Source organism: Artemia sp. Qi Xiang Cuo, chromosome 9, assembly GCF_049724085.1.
Source record: "Artemia sp. Qi Xiang Cuo chromosome 9, ASM4972408v1, whole genome shotgun sequence".
Taxonomy (NCBI): Eukaryota; Metazoa; Arthropoda; class Branchiopoda; order Anostraca; family Artemiidae; genus Artemia; species Artemia sp. Qi Xiang Cuo.
Window position 1 is genome coordinate 18,454,559 of NC_142802.1, and position 14,909 is coordinate 18,469,467.

At 36.8% G+C, this 14,909-nt stretch overlaps 1 protein-coding gene across 1 annotated transcript in view; it reads left to right on the plus strand.

Annotated features, from left to right (window-relative positions):
• kra (basic leucine zipper and W2 domain-containing protein kra) overlaps nt 1-14,909 on the plus strand; it is a 65,216-nt gene that overhangs the window by 21,037 nt on the left and 29,270 nt on the right. The window contains exon 4 of the mRNA XM_089094325.1: nt 12,473-12,655. Within this exon, the coding sequence (XP_088950451.1) occupies nt 12,473-12,655 (183 nt within the window). The remainder of the gene's footprint in view (nt 1-12,472; nt 12,656-14,909) is intronic.

Consider the following 14,909-nt stretch of genomic DNA (forward strand, 5'->3'; position numbering starts at 1 on the left):
TCTACAACAACGCTTTCTATAAACACCTTATATTCCCCCAGGGCATAAATTACAACCCTTATCCTAAGGGCTGTGAGAGTGATTGTCATCCTCTAAGACATAATTTCCAGAACTTTCAACTACAAACAAAAATGGCTCTCTCAAAATTTTGATTGGATGTGTTTGGGAAAATGGTGGGCGTGAGAGGGGCGCTAGCCATTCTCCCATCACTTTCAACTATTAAAAAAAGCACTATCCCTTTCAATTTCCATTCAAATGAGCCGTTTTGATGTTTTTACGACAATGCTTTCAATAAAAAGTTATATGCCCCCAGGGCATAACTTACAACCGTTGCCCTGATGGCTGGGGAGGGGGGGGGGTTGTCATCCTCAAAGACCTAATTTACAGAACTTTCTACTACGTTGAACAAAATGGCTATCTGAAAATTTCGATTGAATGTGTTTGGGGGAATGGTGCGTGTTAGAGGGTGGTTAGTCACCCTCCAATCACTTTCGACTATGAAAAAGGGCACTAGCCCTCTCAATTTCCAATTGAATGAGCCCCTTTTGAAGTTTTTACGACAGCTGTATCTATAAAAAACCTTATATGGCCCCAGGGCATAAATTACAACTTTTGCCCTGTGGGCTCTGGGGGATTTGTCATCCTTAAATACATAATTTCCAGAATTTTCAACTACGTTGAACAAAATGGCTATCTCTAAACTTACAACCCTTGCCCTGAGGACTGGGGGGGGTGTCATCCTCAAAGATCTAATTTCCAGAACTTTCTACTACGTTGAACAAAATGACTATCTGAAAATTTTGATTGGATGTGTTTGGGGGAATGCTGCGCGTGAGAGGGTGGTCAGTCACCCTCCAATCACTTTCGACTATTAAAAAGGGCACTAGTCCTCTCAATTTCCAATTGAATGAGCTCCTTTTGAAGTTTTTACAACAACTCTATCTATAAAAACCTTATATGGCCCCAGGGCATAAATTACAACCTTTGCCTCAGGGGCTCTGGGGGGTTTGTCATCCTTAAATACATAATTTCCAGAACTTTCAACTACGTTGAACAAAATGGCTATCTCTAAACTTTGATATAATGCGTTTGGAGAAATGGTGGTTGTGAGAGGGGGTTTAATTACTCTCCACTCACTTTCGACTATTAAAAAGGGCAGTTACAATTTCCAAACAAATGAGCCCTTTTTGAAATTTCTACAACAACTTTCTATATACACCTTATATGCCCCAGGGCATAAGTTACAACCCTTGCAATGAGGGCTCTGAGGGGGTTATTATCATAAAAGACCTAATTTCCAGAACTTTCGACTGCGTCGAACACAATGGATATCTCAAAATTTTGATTGGATGTGTTTGGGGAAATTGTTGGGCGTGAGAGGGGGGTTAGTTGCCATTCAATAACTTTCGACTATTAAAAGGGCACTAGCCCTTTCAATTTCCGATTGAATGAGCCCTTTTTGATGTTTTTACAATATTACTTCCTATAAAAACCTTACATGACCCCAGGGCATAACTTACAACCCTTGCCCTGAGGGTTGTGGGGGGGGGAGAGGGATTGTCATCCTTAAAGACCTAATTTCCAAAACTTTCAGCTACGTTGAATAAAATGGCTATCTAAAAATTTTGATTGGATGTGTTTGGGGAAAAGGTGGGCGTGAGAGGGTGGCTAGTTGCCCTCAAATCACTTTCGACTATCAAAAATTGCACTAGCCATTTCAATTTCCAATCGAATGAGCCCTTTTTAAAGTTTCTACAACAACGCATTCTATAAAAAAACCTTATATGCCCCCAGGGCATAACTTAAAACCCTCAGGGCTGTGGGGGGAGGGGGTTTGTCATCCTCAAAGACCTAATTTCCAGAACTTAAAACTACGTTGAATAAAATGGCTATCTCACAATTTTGATTGGATGTGTTTGGGGAAAAGGTGGGCGTGAGAGAGGGCCTTCTACAAATATCTTGTATGCCCCCAGGGTATAACTTACAAACCTTGCCCTGGAGGCTGTGGGGGAGTGTCCTCCTCAAAAACATAATTTCTATCTGGAAATCAACTATGCTGAACAAAGTGGCTATCTCAAAATTTCTATTGGATGTGTTTCGGGAAAAGGTGGGCGTAAGAGGGGGGTTAGTTGCCCAGGGCATAACTTAAAACCCTTGCCCGAGGGCTGTGGGGGACTGTCCTCCTCAAAAACATAATTTCTATCTGGAAATCAACTACACTGAACAAAATGACTATCTCAAAATGTTGATTGGATGTGTTTCGTGAAATGGTGGCCAGGGAAAGGGTGTTAGTTGCCTTCCAATCACTTTAATCTACTAAATAGGGCCCAATTAACTCCAATTTCCAATTAAATGAGTTCTTTTGAAGTTATTAGGGCAGCTTCCTTACTAAGACGTGCCCTTCTTTAAAGGAAAAATATAATAAACAATATATTGTGCCAACATCGTTCTCATATGCCCTTAGGGTATAACTTAAAACCCTTGCCCTGAGGGTTGTGGGGGTGTGTCCTCCTCAAAAATATATTTTCTTTCTGCCAATCAACTACACTGCGCACAATAGCTATTTTAAATTTTGATTGGGTGTGTCTGGGGGAATGATGGGCGTGGGGGGGGGGGCTAGTTGTCCTCCAATCACTTTGTACAATATCGTTGTGCCAGCATCGTTCTTTACTTAGGCAGCGCTATTGCGCTGCCTATGATAGCAAAGATGATCAGGTCTGGAGTGTTGACTTTGGTGAAGTCCATAAGAGTCTAAAGCCTATAAATGTTCCATAGTCAATAATATAATAGAACCTAACGCTCTAGATCAATCTTTTGTAAAAAGGAAACAAACAATTGGGAGCTGAAAACGAATTTGTCTGTACTATTTTCTTTGTAAGATTGCTGCTCCAGCTTCAAAGGAATCTATTGAAATGGAGCAAGATATTATAGTTGATTGTACTACTCTGATTTACAGAAGCAGGAGTGATGACACAAGTAGCAAGAATTGCAAAAATACACCACCTGATTTAGAAGAAACACTTAAGGATGAAGACCGTAGTGACGTAAGACCATTTTCAGCAGGTGTTGAAAATGAAGCAATAACCGAAACAAAATATAGAAATACTGTTATTGAACGAGTTTGAAATGTCAAACGGCTCCTTGAAATTCTAAACAGGAGCTGTTTGGCATTCTAAACTCTTTTCTTAGCTCCCCAACTTCAAGATGGTTCTTTCGGGAACTTTCTCTAGCATTTCAGTAACATGTAAACGTTAACCTTGCTCCCAAGAACTATGCTCCCTGTGCATATTTAAAAAATGCGATGTTCTACAATAAGTACTTGAAGCAATTGGAAATGAAGCAATAACTGAAACAATGTATGGAAATACTGCTATTGAATGAGTTTGGAAAGTCAAACAGCTCCTTGAAATTCTAAACAGGAGCTGTTTGGCATTCTAAACTCTTTTCTTAGCTTCCCAACTTCAAGATGGTTCTTTCGGGAACTTTCTCTGGCATTTCAGTAACATGTAAACGTTAAACTTGCTCCCAAGAACTATGCTCCCTGTGTATATTTAAACAATGGGATGTTCTACAATAAGTACTTGAAGCAATTGGAAATGAAGCAATAACTGAAACAATGTATGGAAATACTGCTATTGAATGAGTTTGGAAAGTCAAACAGCTCTTTGAAATTCTAAACAGGAGCTGTTTGGCATTCTAAACTCTTTTCTTAGCTTCCCAACTTCAAGATGGTTCTTTCGGGAACTTTCTCTGGCATTTCAGTAACATGTAAACTTTAACCTTGCTCCCACGAACTATGCTCCCTGTGTATATTTAAAAAATGCGATGTTCTACAATAAGTACTTGCAGCAATTGGAAATGAAGCAATAATTGAAACAATGTATGGAAATACTGCTATTGAATGATTTTGGAAAGTCAAACAGCTCTTTGAAATTCTAAACAGGAGCTGTTTGGCATTCTAAACTCTTTTCTTAGCTTCCCAACTTCAAGATGGTTCTTTTCGGGAACTTTCTCTGGCATTTCAGTAACATGTAAACTTTAACCTTGCTCCCAAGAACTATGCTCCCTGTGCATATTTAAAAAATGCGATGTTCTACAATAAGTACTTGAAGCAATTGGAAATTAAGCAATAACAGAAACAATGTATGGAAATACTGCTATTGAATGAGTTTGGAAAGTCAAACAGCTCCTTGAAATTCTAAACAGGAGCTGTTTGGCATTCTAAACTCTTTTCTTAGCTTCCCAACTTCAAGATGGTTCTTTCGGGAACTTTCTCTGGCATTTCAGTAACATGTAAACTTCAACCTTGCTCCCACGAACTATGCTCCCTGTGTATATTTAAAAAATGCGATGTTCTACAATAAGTACTTGAAGCAATTGAAAATGAAGCAATAATTGAAACAATGTATGGAAATACTGCTATTGAATGAGTTTGGAAAGTCAAACAGCTCTTTGAAATTCTAAACAGGAGCTGTTTGGCATTCTAAACTCTTTTCTTAGCTTCCCAACTTCAAGATGGTTCTTTTGGGAACTTTCTCTGGCATTTCAGTAACATGTAAACTTCAACCTTGCTCCCAAGAACTATGCTCCCTGTGCATATTTAAAAAATGGGATGTTCTACAATAAGTACTTGAAGCAATTGGAAATGAAGTAATAACTGAAACAATGTATAGAAATACTGCTATTGAACGAGTTTGGAAAGTCAAACAGCTCTTTGAAATTCTAAACAGGAGCTGTTTGGCATTCTAAACTCTTTTCTTAGCTTCCCAACTTCAAGATGGTTCTTTCGGGAACTTTCTCTGGCATTTCAGTAACATGTAAACTTTAAACTTGCTCCCAAGAACTATACTCCCTGTGCATATTTAAAAAATGCGATGTTCTACAATAAGTACTTGAAGCAATTGGAAATGAAGTAATAACTGAAACAATGTATAGAAATACTGCTATTGAACGAGTTTGGAAAGTCAAACAGCTCTTTGAAATTCTAAACAGGAGCTGTTTGGCATTCTAAACTCTTTTCTTAGCTTCCCAACTTCAAGATGGTTCTTTCGGGAACTTTCTCTGGCATTTCAGTAACATGTAAACTTTAAACTTGCTCCCAAGAACTATGCTCCCTGTGCATATTTAAAAAATGCGATGTTCTACAATAAGTACTTGAAGCAATTGGAAATGAAGCAATAACTGAAACAATGTATGGAAATACTGCTATTGAATGAGTTTGGAAAGTCAAACAGCTCTTTGAAATTCTAAACAGGAGCTGTTTGGCATTCTAAACTCTTTTCTTAGCTTCCCAACTTCAAGATGGTTCTTTCGGGAACTTTCTCTGGCATTTCAGTAACATGTAAACTTTAAACTTGCTCCCAAGAACTATGCTCCCTGTGCATATTTAAAAAATGCGATGTTCTACAATAAGTACTTGAAGCAATTGGAAATGAAGCAATAACTGAAACAATGTATGGAAATACTGCTATTGAATGAGTTTGGAAAGTCAAACAGCTCTTTGAAATTCTAAACAGGAGCTGTTTGGCATTCTAAACTCTTTTCTTAGCTTCCCAACTTCAAGATGGTTCTTTCGGGAACTTTCTCTGGCATTTCAGTAACATGTAAACTTTAACCTTGCTCCCACGAACTATGCTCCCTGTGCATATTTAAAAAATGCGATGTTCTACAATAAGTCAAACAGCTCTTTGAAATTCTAAACAGGAGCTGTTCGGCATTCTAAACTCTTTTCTTAGCTTCCCAACTTCAAGATGGTTCTTTCGGGAACTTTCTCTAGCATTTCATTAACATGTAAACTTTAACCTTGCTCCCACGAACTATGCTCCCTGTGCATATTTATAAAATGCGATGTTCTACAATAAGTCAAACAGCTCTTTGAAATTCTAAACATGAGCTGTTTGGCATTCTAAACTCTTTTCTTAGCTTCCCAACTTCAAGATGGTTCTTTTGGGAACTTTCTCCAACATTTCAGTAACATGTAAACTTTAACCTTGCTCCCAAGAACTATGCTCCCTGTGCATATTTAAAAAATGCGATGTTCTACAATAAGTCAAACAGCTCTTTGAAATTCTAAACAGGAGCTGTTTGGCATTCTAAACTCTTTTCTTAGCTTCCCAACTTCAAGATGGTTCTTTCGGGAACTTTCTCTGGCATTTCAGTAACATGTAAACTTTAACCTTGGTCCCACGAACTATGCTCCCTGTGCATATTTAAAAAATGCGATGTTCTACAATAAGTCAAACAGCTCTTTGAAATTCTAAACAGGAGCTGTTTGGCATTCTAAACTCTTTTCTTAGCTTCCCAACTTCAAGATGGTTCTTTTGGGAACTTTCTCTGGCATTTCAGTAACATGTAAACGTCAACCTTGCTCCCACGAACTATGCTCCCTGTGTATATTTAAAAAATGCGATGTTCTACAATAAGTACTTGAAGCAATTGAAAATGAAGCAATAACTGAAACAATGTATGGAAATACTGCTATTGAATGAGTTTGGAAAGTCAAACAGCTCCTTGAAATTCTAAACAGGAGCTGTTTGGCATTCTAAACTCTTTTCTTAGCTTCCCAACTTCAAGATGGTTCTTTCGGGAACTTTCTCTGGCATTTCAGTAACATGTAAACTTTAACCTTGCTCCCACGAACTATGCTCCGTGTGCATATTTAAAAAATGCGATGTTCTACAATAAGTCAAACAGTTCCTTGAAATTCTAAACAGGAGCTGTTTGGCATTCTAAACTCTTTTCTTAGCTTCCCAACTTCAAGATGGTTCTTTTGGGAACTTTCTCTGGCATTTCAGTAACATGTAAACTTTAACCTTGCTCCCACGAACTATGCTCCCTGTGTATATTTAAAAAATGCGATGTTCTACAATAAGTACTTGAAGCAATTGGAAATGAAGCAATAACTGAAACAATGTATGGAAATACTGCTATTGAACGAGTTTGGAAAGTCAAACAGCTCCTTGAAATTCTAAACAGGAGCTGTTTGGCATTCTCAACTCTTTTCTTAGCTTCCCAACTTCAAGATGGTTCTTTCGGGAACTTTCTCTGGCATTTCAGTAACATGTAAACTTTAACCTTGCTCCCACGAACTATGCTCCGTGTGCATATTTAAAAAATGCGATGTTCTACAATAAGTCAAACAGTTCCTTGAAATTCTAAACAGGAGCTGTTTGGCATTCTAAACTCTTTTCTTAGCTTCCTAACTTCAAGATGGTTCTTTCGGGAACTTTCTCTGGCATTTCAGTAACATGTAAACTTTAACCTTGGTCCCACGAACTATGCTCCCTGTGAATATTTAAAAAATGCGATGTTCTACAATAAGTCAAACAGCTCTTTGAAATTCTAAACAGGAGCTGTTTGGCATTCTAAACTCTTTTCTTAGCTTCCTAACTTCAAGATGGTTCTTTCGGGAACTTTTTCTGGCATTTCAGTAACATGTAAACTTTAACCTTGCTCCCACGAACTATGCTCCCTGTGCATATTTAAAAAATGCGATGTTCTACAATAAGTCAAACAGCTCCTTGAAATTCTAAACAGGAGCTGTTTGGCATTCTAAACTCTTTTCTTAGCTTCCCAACTTCAAGATGGTTCTTTCGGGAACTTTCTCTGGCATTTCAGTAACATGTAAACTTCAACCTTGCTCCCACGAACTATGCTCCCTGTGCATATTTAAAAAATGCGATGTTCTACAATAAGTCAAACAGCTCTTTGAAATTCTAAACAGGAGCTGTTTGGCATTCTAAACTCTTTTCTTAGCTCCCCAACTTCAAGATGGTTCTTTCGGGAACTTTCTCTAGCATTTCAGTAACATGTAAACTTTAACCTTGCTCCCACGAACTATGCTCCCTGTGTATATTTAAAAAATGCGATGTTCTACAATAAGTAAAACAGCTCTTTGAAATTCTAAACAGGAGCTGTTTGGCATTCTAAACTCTTTTCTTAGCTTCCCAACTTCAAGATGGTTCTTTCGGGAACTTTCTCTGGCATTTCAGTAACATGTAAACTTTAACCTTGCTCCCACGAACTATGCTCCCTGTGCATATTTAAAAAATGCGATGTTCTACAATAAGTCAAACAGCTCCTTGAAATTCTAAACAGGAGCTGTTTGGCATTCTAAACTCTTTTCTTAGCTCCCCAACTTCAAGATGGTTCTTTCGGGAACTTTCTCTGGCATTTCAGTAACATGTAAACTTTAAACTTGCTCCCAAGAACTATGATCCCTGTGCATATTTAAAAAATGCGATGTTCTACAATAAGTCAAACAGCTCTTTGAAATTCTAAACAGGAGCTGTTTGGCATTCTAAACTCTTTTCTTAGCTTCCCAACTTCAAGATGGTTCTTTCGGGAACTTTCTCTGGCATTTCAGTAACATGTAAACTTTAACCTTGCTCCCACGAACTATGCTCCCTGTGCATATTTAAAAAATGCGATGTTCTACAATAAGTCAAACAGCTCTTTGAAATTCTAAACAGGAGCTGTTTGGCATTCTAAACTCTTTTCTTAGCTTCCCAACTTCAAGATGGTTCTTTCGGGAACTTTCTCTGGCATTTCAGTAACATGTAAACTTTAACCTTGCTCCCACGAACTATGCTCCCTGTGCATAGTTTAAAAAATGCGATGGTTCTACAATAAGTCAAACAGCTCTTTGAAATTCTAAACAGGAGCTGTTTGGCATTCTAAACTCTTTTCTTAGCTTCCCAACTTCAAGATGGTTCTTTCGGGAACTTTCTCTGGCATTTCAGTAACATGTAAACTTTAACCTTGCTCCCACGAACTATGCTCCCTGTGCATATTTAAAAAATGCGATGTCTCTACAATAAGTCAAACAGCTCTTTGAAATTCTAAACAGGAGCTGTTTGGCATTCTAAACTCTTTTCTTAGCTTCCCAACTTCAAGATGGTTCTTTTGGGAACTTTCTCTGGCATTTCAGTAACATGTAAACTTTAACCTTGCTCCCACGAACTATGCTCCCTGTGCATATTTAAAAAATGCGATGTTCTACAATAAGTCAAACAGCTCTTTGAAATTCTAAACAGGAGCTGTTTGGCATTCTAAACTCTTTTCTTAGCTTCCCAACTTCAAGATGGTTCTTTCGGGAACTTTCTCTGGCATTTCAGTAACATGTAAACTTTAACCTTGCTCCCACGAACTATGCTCCCTGTGCATATTTAAAAAATGCGATGTTCTACAATAAGTAAAACAGCTCTTTGAAATTCTAAACAGGAGCTGTTTGGCATTCTAAACTCTTTTCTTAGCTTCCCAACTTCAAGATGGTTCTTTCGGGAACTTTTTCTGGCATTTCAGTAACATGTAAACTTCAACCTTGCTCCCACGAACTATGCTCCCTGTGTATATTTAAAAAATGCGATGTTCTACAATAAGTCAAACAGCTCTTTGAAATTCTAAACAGGAGCTGTTTAGCATTCTAAACTCTTTTCTTAGCTTCCCAACTTCAAGATGGTTCTTTCGGGAACTTTCTCTGGCATTTCAGTAACATGTAAACTTTAACCTTGCTCCCACGAACTATGCTCCCTGTGTATATTTAAAAAATGCGATGTTCTACAATAAGTCAAACAGCTCTTTGAAATTCTAAACAGGAGCTGTTTGGCAGTCTAAACTCTTTTCTTAGCTCCCCAACTTCAAGATGGTTCTTTCGGGAACTTTCTCTAGCATTTCAGTAACATGTAAACGTTAACCTTGGTCCCACGAACTATGCTCCCTGTGCATATTTAAAAAATGCGATGTTCTACAATAAGTCAAACAGCTCTTTGAAATTCTAAACAGGAGCTGTTTGGCATTCTAAACTCTTTTCTAACCTTTCAACTTCAAGATGGTTCTTTTGGGAACTTTCTCCAACATTTCAGTAACATGTAAACTTCAACCTTGCTCCCAAGAACTATGCTCCATGTACATATAAAAAATGTGGCGTTTTAGAATAAGCACGAAGCAATTGAAAATGAAGCAATAATTGAAACAATGTATGGAAATACTGCTATTGAATGTATTGCTCTGTGGAATGTCACAGATTTCCTTGACATTTCATACTCTTTTCTTAGCTTCCAAATCTCGTGATGGTTCTTTTGGGAACGTTCTCCAGCATTTCCGTAACATGTAAACTTAAGCAATTGGAAATGAAGCAATAACTGAAACAATGTATGGAATTACTGCTATTGCACGAGTTTGGAAAGTCAAACAGCTCTTTGAAATTCTAAACAGGGGCTGTTTGGCATTCTGAACTCTTTTCTTAGCTTCCAAACTTCAAGATGGTTCTTTTGGGAACTTTCTCCAACATTTCAGTAACATGTAAACTTCAACCTTGCTCCCAAGAACTATGCTCCATGTACATATAAAAAATGTGGCGTTTTAGAATAAGCACGAAGCAATTGAAAATGAAGCAATAATTGAAACAATGTATGGAAATACTGCTATTGAATGTATTGCTCTGTGGAATGTCACAGATTTCCTTGACATTTCATACTCTTTTCTTAGCTTCCAAATCTCGTGATGGTTCTTTTGGGAACGTTCTCCAGCATTTCCGTAACATGTAAACTTAAGCAATTGGAAATGAAGCAATAACTGAAACAATGTATGGAATTACTGCTATTGCACGAGTTTGGAAAGTCAAACACCTCCTTGAAATTCTAAACAGGGGCTGTTTGGCATTCTGAACTCTTTTCTTAGCTTCCAAACTTCAAGATGGTTCTTTTGGGAACTTTCTCCAACATTTCAGTAACATGTAAATTTGAACCTTGCTCCCAAGAACTATGCTCCATGTCCATATTAAAAAATGTGGTGTTCTAGAATAAGTATTTAAAGCAGTTGAAAATGGAGCAATAACTGAAACAATGTATAGGATTACTGCTATTGTACGAGTTAGGAGTGTCACAGAGCTCCTTGACATTCTGAACAGGAGGTTTTTGACGCTCCAAACTCTTTTCTTTGCTTCCAAACTTCAAGACGGTTCTTTTGGGAACGTTCTCCAGCATTTCAGTAGCATGTAAACTTGAACCTTGCTCCCAGTAACTTTGCTGGACTAACGAAAAGGCAGTATGTGCATGCTGCTACTACTACTTCTGGTCCTGCTACAGCTATTACTAAGAATGTGGATATTATGGCAAAACTTTCAGGCAATCATAAAGTTGTTGAATTGTAAATTGTATCAGAATTCACGATGGGCATGCAGGCTAATAAAAAGGTGTATTAGTAGCATCTCAGGACATGTTGAGGGGGATGTTGAAGAAACAAAAGTCAATTTATGCATACTAATAATACTGCTACTACTGCCACTATTACTAATAAGGCTAAGGGGGTTGTTGAGCTAAATAAAACAGTATATGCGTAAAGGTTTACAAAAAGGTGTATAAGCAGTACTTCAGGAGTGGCTTAGAGTATTAAGTTGATACTTTCAGGGGATGCTGAGGGGTGTTTTGAACTAAGCAGAAGACACTATACGCATAATAATGTTACTATTAAGGCTAAGGTTATAAGGGTGAAGTTTCTAGGTAATGTTCAGTGGGATGTTGAATTATGTAATGTTAATTAAAATTATCTGGGGTGAGACTAGGCCTTGTGTCTGAGTAGTGGTGATAGAGCTTACTTTAGGAACATTCTTGCTAGGAATGGTGGCTGGAGATATGGTAGGAATAGCCATAAAAGGAAAAGCTGTTTTAGGATTAATCCCAGTCAGAATATTGGTGCAAGTTGATAGGTTGTGTGTATTCCTAATAGAAATTCTAATTTCTATCAGGAACTGACTTAGTAAAAGTGCTGGATTTCTTTTTTTTTCCTTTTTTTTCGCAAATCTAAAATGCTCTCAGCAAATTTCAATTTCCTTGAATTTTAAACTAAACCATTATTACAAATAATTTGTGATTGTTAGCATTTGGTTAGTTGAGACAATATCCAAAATAATCCCTAAATAATGAAGAGTTGGCATAGATGGCATATGCCTGTATTGTTGCTATTACGCATGAAGGCAATATCTGACTTTCCACGCTTCTAAAGCAATTGATATAATTGTTTGCTAAGTTGCTCTCAAAGAGAGGATCAGCAGGATAATGTGGATCAGGAAGATCGATGTGCAACCTTAGTGACGATATATGCAGAGACAATAGAGGGAAGGATTTCGAACCCCAAGCCCCTGTCTGCGATTCAACTATGTTGACTAAAAATCCTTGAATGCTCAGATTTCAAATAGATACAGATTCACCTCTATACTAAAACATTTAAAACTAAAGATAACGTTAGATTGTATGATATATATATATATAATATATATATATATATATATATATATATATATATATATATATATATATATATATATCCGCTCAAAGTTAAGATCTGGTTGTGTCTATGGTTATTGTTAGTATTATATAAATGTCTTAGATGTTGATTATTCTAAAATTCCTGAAAGGTTTTCTCCTACCATAAATAGTAATAGAAAGACCTGTGACATATTTTACATTTTAAGGTTCTTGTAAAGCTCATACGAAGGTACAAGTATCTGGAGAAGATGCTCGAGGAAGAAATGAAGAAAGTGTTGGTTTTCCTTAAGGGATTCTCAGAGTCCGAGCGACTAAAACTTGCTCGCTTTACCGCTTTGCTTATTGCCAATGGCACAACACCAGCAACTATTTTGGCATCTTTAACTAATGTATGTAAAGTTTATTTATACTTTCTTGTTCTTTTTTTGCTTTGTTCTTTTCTTTCCTGTTGTTTTTGTGCCTTTTTTTCCATTTTCATGACACATTTTTTTGTTCATAATTTCCCTGTCCCTAATATTTTTCTATAGCTATTATTATCTGTCCAACTCTCTTTTCTCTCTTACACTACATCCTTGTTCTTTTTGTTCTTATTCTTTCTTCTTCTTCTCTGCTTTTAGGAATTATTTTTTAGAATAAAATATCAGGGTTGAGTTTCTTGGTCAGGTTATACTATGATCAAAACCCGTTTATCTATTTTATTTTTTTGTGTGGCTTTTCTGTGTTGTATATTTTATAAAATTATGGGTAGCATACCAAATATCGTAAAACACCCAAGGGATTTAGGAATATTTAAATCGTGAAGGAGGGGGTTACAATCAAAAGTGGATTTAGCAATTAATCAGCTCATATTCAGCCGTAGCAATCTGAATTTTGGATTTTTCACCAAACCAAAAAAGAGCCGATTTGGTAGATTTTGTCATAAGCTGAAATTGTAATATTAAAGCTTAGATTACCTTGGGCTGTCCGGTTAAGAACTTCCTTTAGGTGATTTATTCATTTTGAAATGGTTGGAAAAAATCACTATAATAGCAAAAAGATCTCGAGAAAAAAAGGATATAAAAACCCAAAAAGCAAAAAACTCGTTTATTTTGAATTGCGGTTTATTTAGTTTTATTTGTTTCTCCATTACTTCAAGGGCGTCACAAATTCTGTTCGACATGGTTTCAAAATAAATTTTCATTAATTATGTTACTTTATTATTATTCAGATGAAAGGAGAGCAAACTTCTACTAGATTCAATGCCAATATCTTGGACAACTTGCCTTCTAATATTGAAACCGGGTGTATCTTCTTCTCGGTTCTTTCTCTTTTATTTATTTCTGGAACTAATTCATTTAGCAAGTAAGCAGCTTGTATCCGGTAATAGCTATGAAGCTAATGTAAGATCATAATCTCAGATTTGAAGTTTCGGCATCACGTGATGCATTCATTATGAAAGGAGTGGCAATATCACCATAACAGCAAAAACTCAGAAAAAGGTTTTAAAAAAGGTTATAGAAGCCAAAAACAAGTCCTGGTATATTCTTCACTTAGTTTTTTATAGCGGCGTATCCAGGATTTTTGTTCAAGGGGGGGGGGGTGTGAATAAAAAGACTTTAAAAACGCGTAAAAATTTGTTTATATGCACTTTCTTGCTTTTTACGAATCGGAGAAATTTCGGTGGGCGAGGGGCTCAAACCGTTACCCTCCCCCCCCCCCTGAATGCGATCTTGGTTCTTTATTTCCCTTACTTCTACATTCATTTTACCATTTTCATGTCGCAAATATTTATAGATTTGATTTCATTGCCACAAGAAACTTTAAAAAATTGTGATTAATCTTAATATAAATAAAAAATCTTACAACACAACTAGTTTTTTTGCGATGAATTTATTTAGAAACCTGAGCCAGGTTTAAATCCTTAGACGATTCTCAAACAAGATTCTAATAGTAAAAAAGAAGCTTCAATTCTAATACATGAATCGGGTTATTCTATCTTGCCACTATTAAAGACCCAGCAATTATCAGGCAATTGAAATCTTTGGGGAACTGTATACCTGTATAAAAGAGTTCGTCTTTCTCTGCCAATAGTCTGATAGACAAAAACAGATTCGTAATGTTTAAGTTTATCTATTATAAGTGTGTATTGCTGTATGCATCTGTCTGCCCGTTGAGTGTTGTATATATGATGCATTATGAGTTTTGTTTGAGTTCGCCTGAAATCCAATAGAGATGTATTTAGAACCGAGCTAGTAAATGTTATGCTCAAGGTGTTCGATGGAGGCTTAGCTTCCAAAATTTTTAAGAAACATTGTTAGTTTCTTTTATAAGTAATGCCACCAATCCATTTCTTGGAATTAAACCCTAGAGGCAGTTAGCAACCAAAATAACATTGGAAAGGTAAAATAACGTTGACTTATTTAGATGATCTAAGCTTACTTTAAAACAGCACACAAAGGGTCTTTCTGCAACAAGTTGTGTGTTGGTAACAAAAAAAGTGGCAATCACGAACGAACTGAAAGAGCAATTTATTTGAAAAATGGGCCATGCTTCCATTGTCCTAATAATGTCATCTCAGTATACTGGTAATAGTAATTTGCGTCTGAGGTATGATTCTGCAAGGTATTCAAAAATAGTCCTCAATTCAAAACGTCTTGATTTACA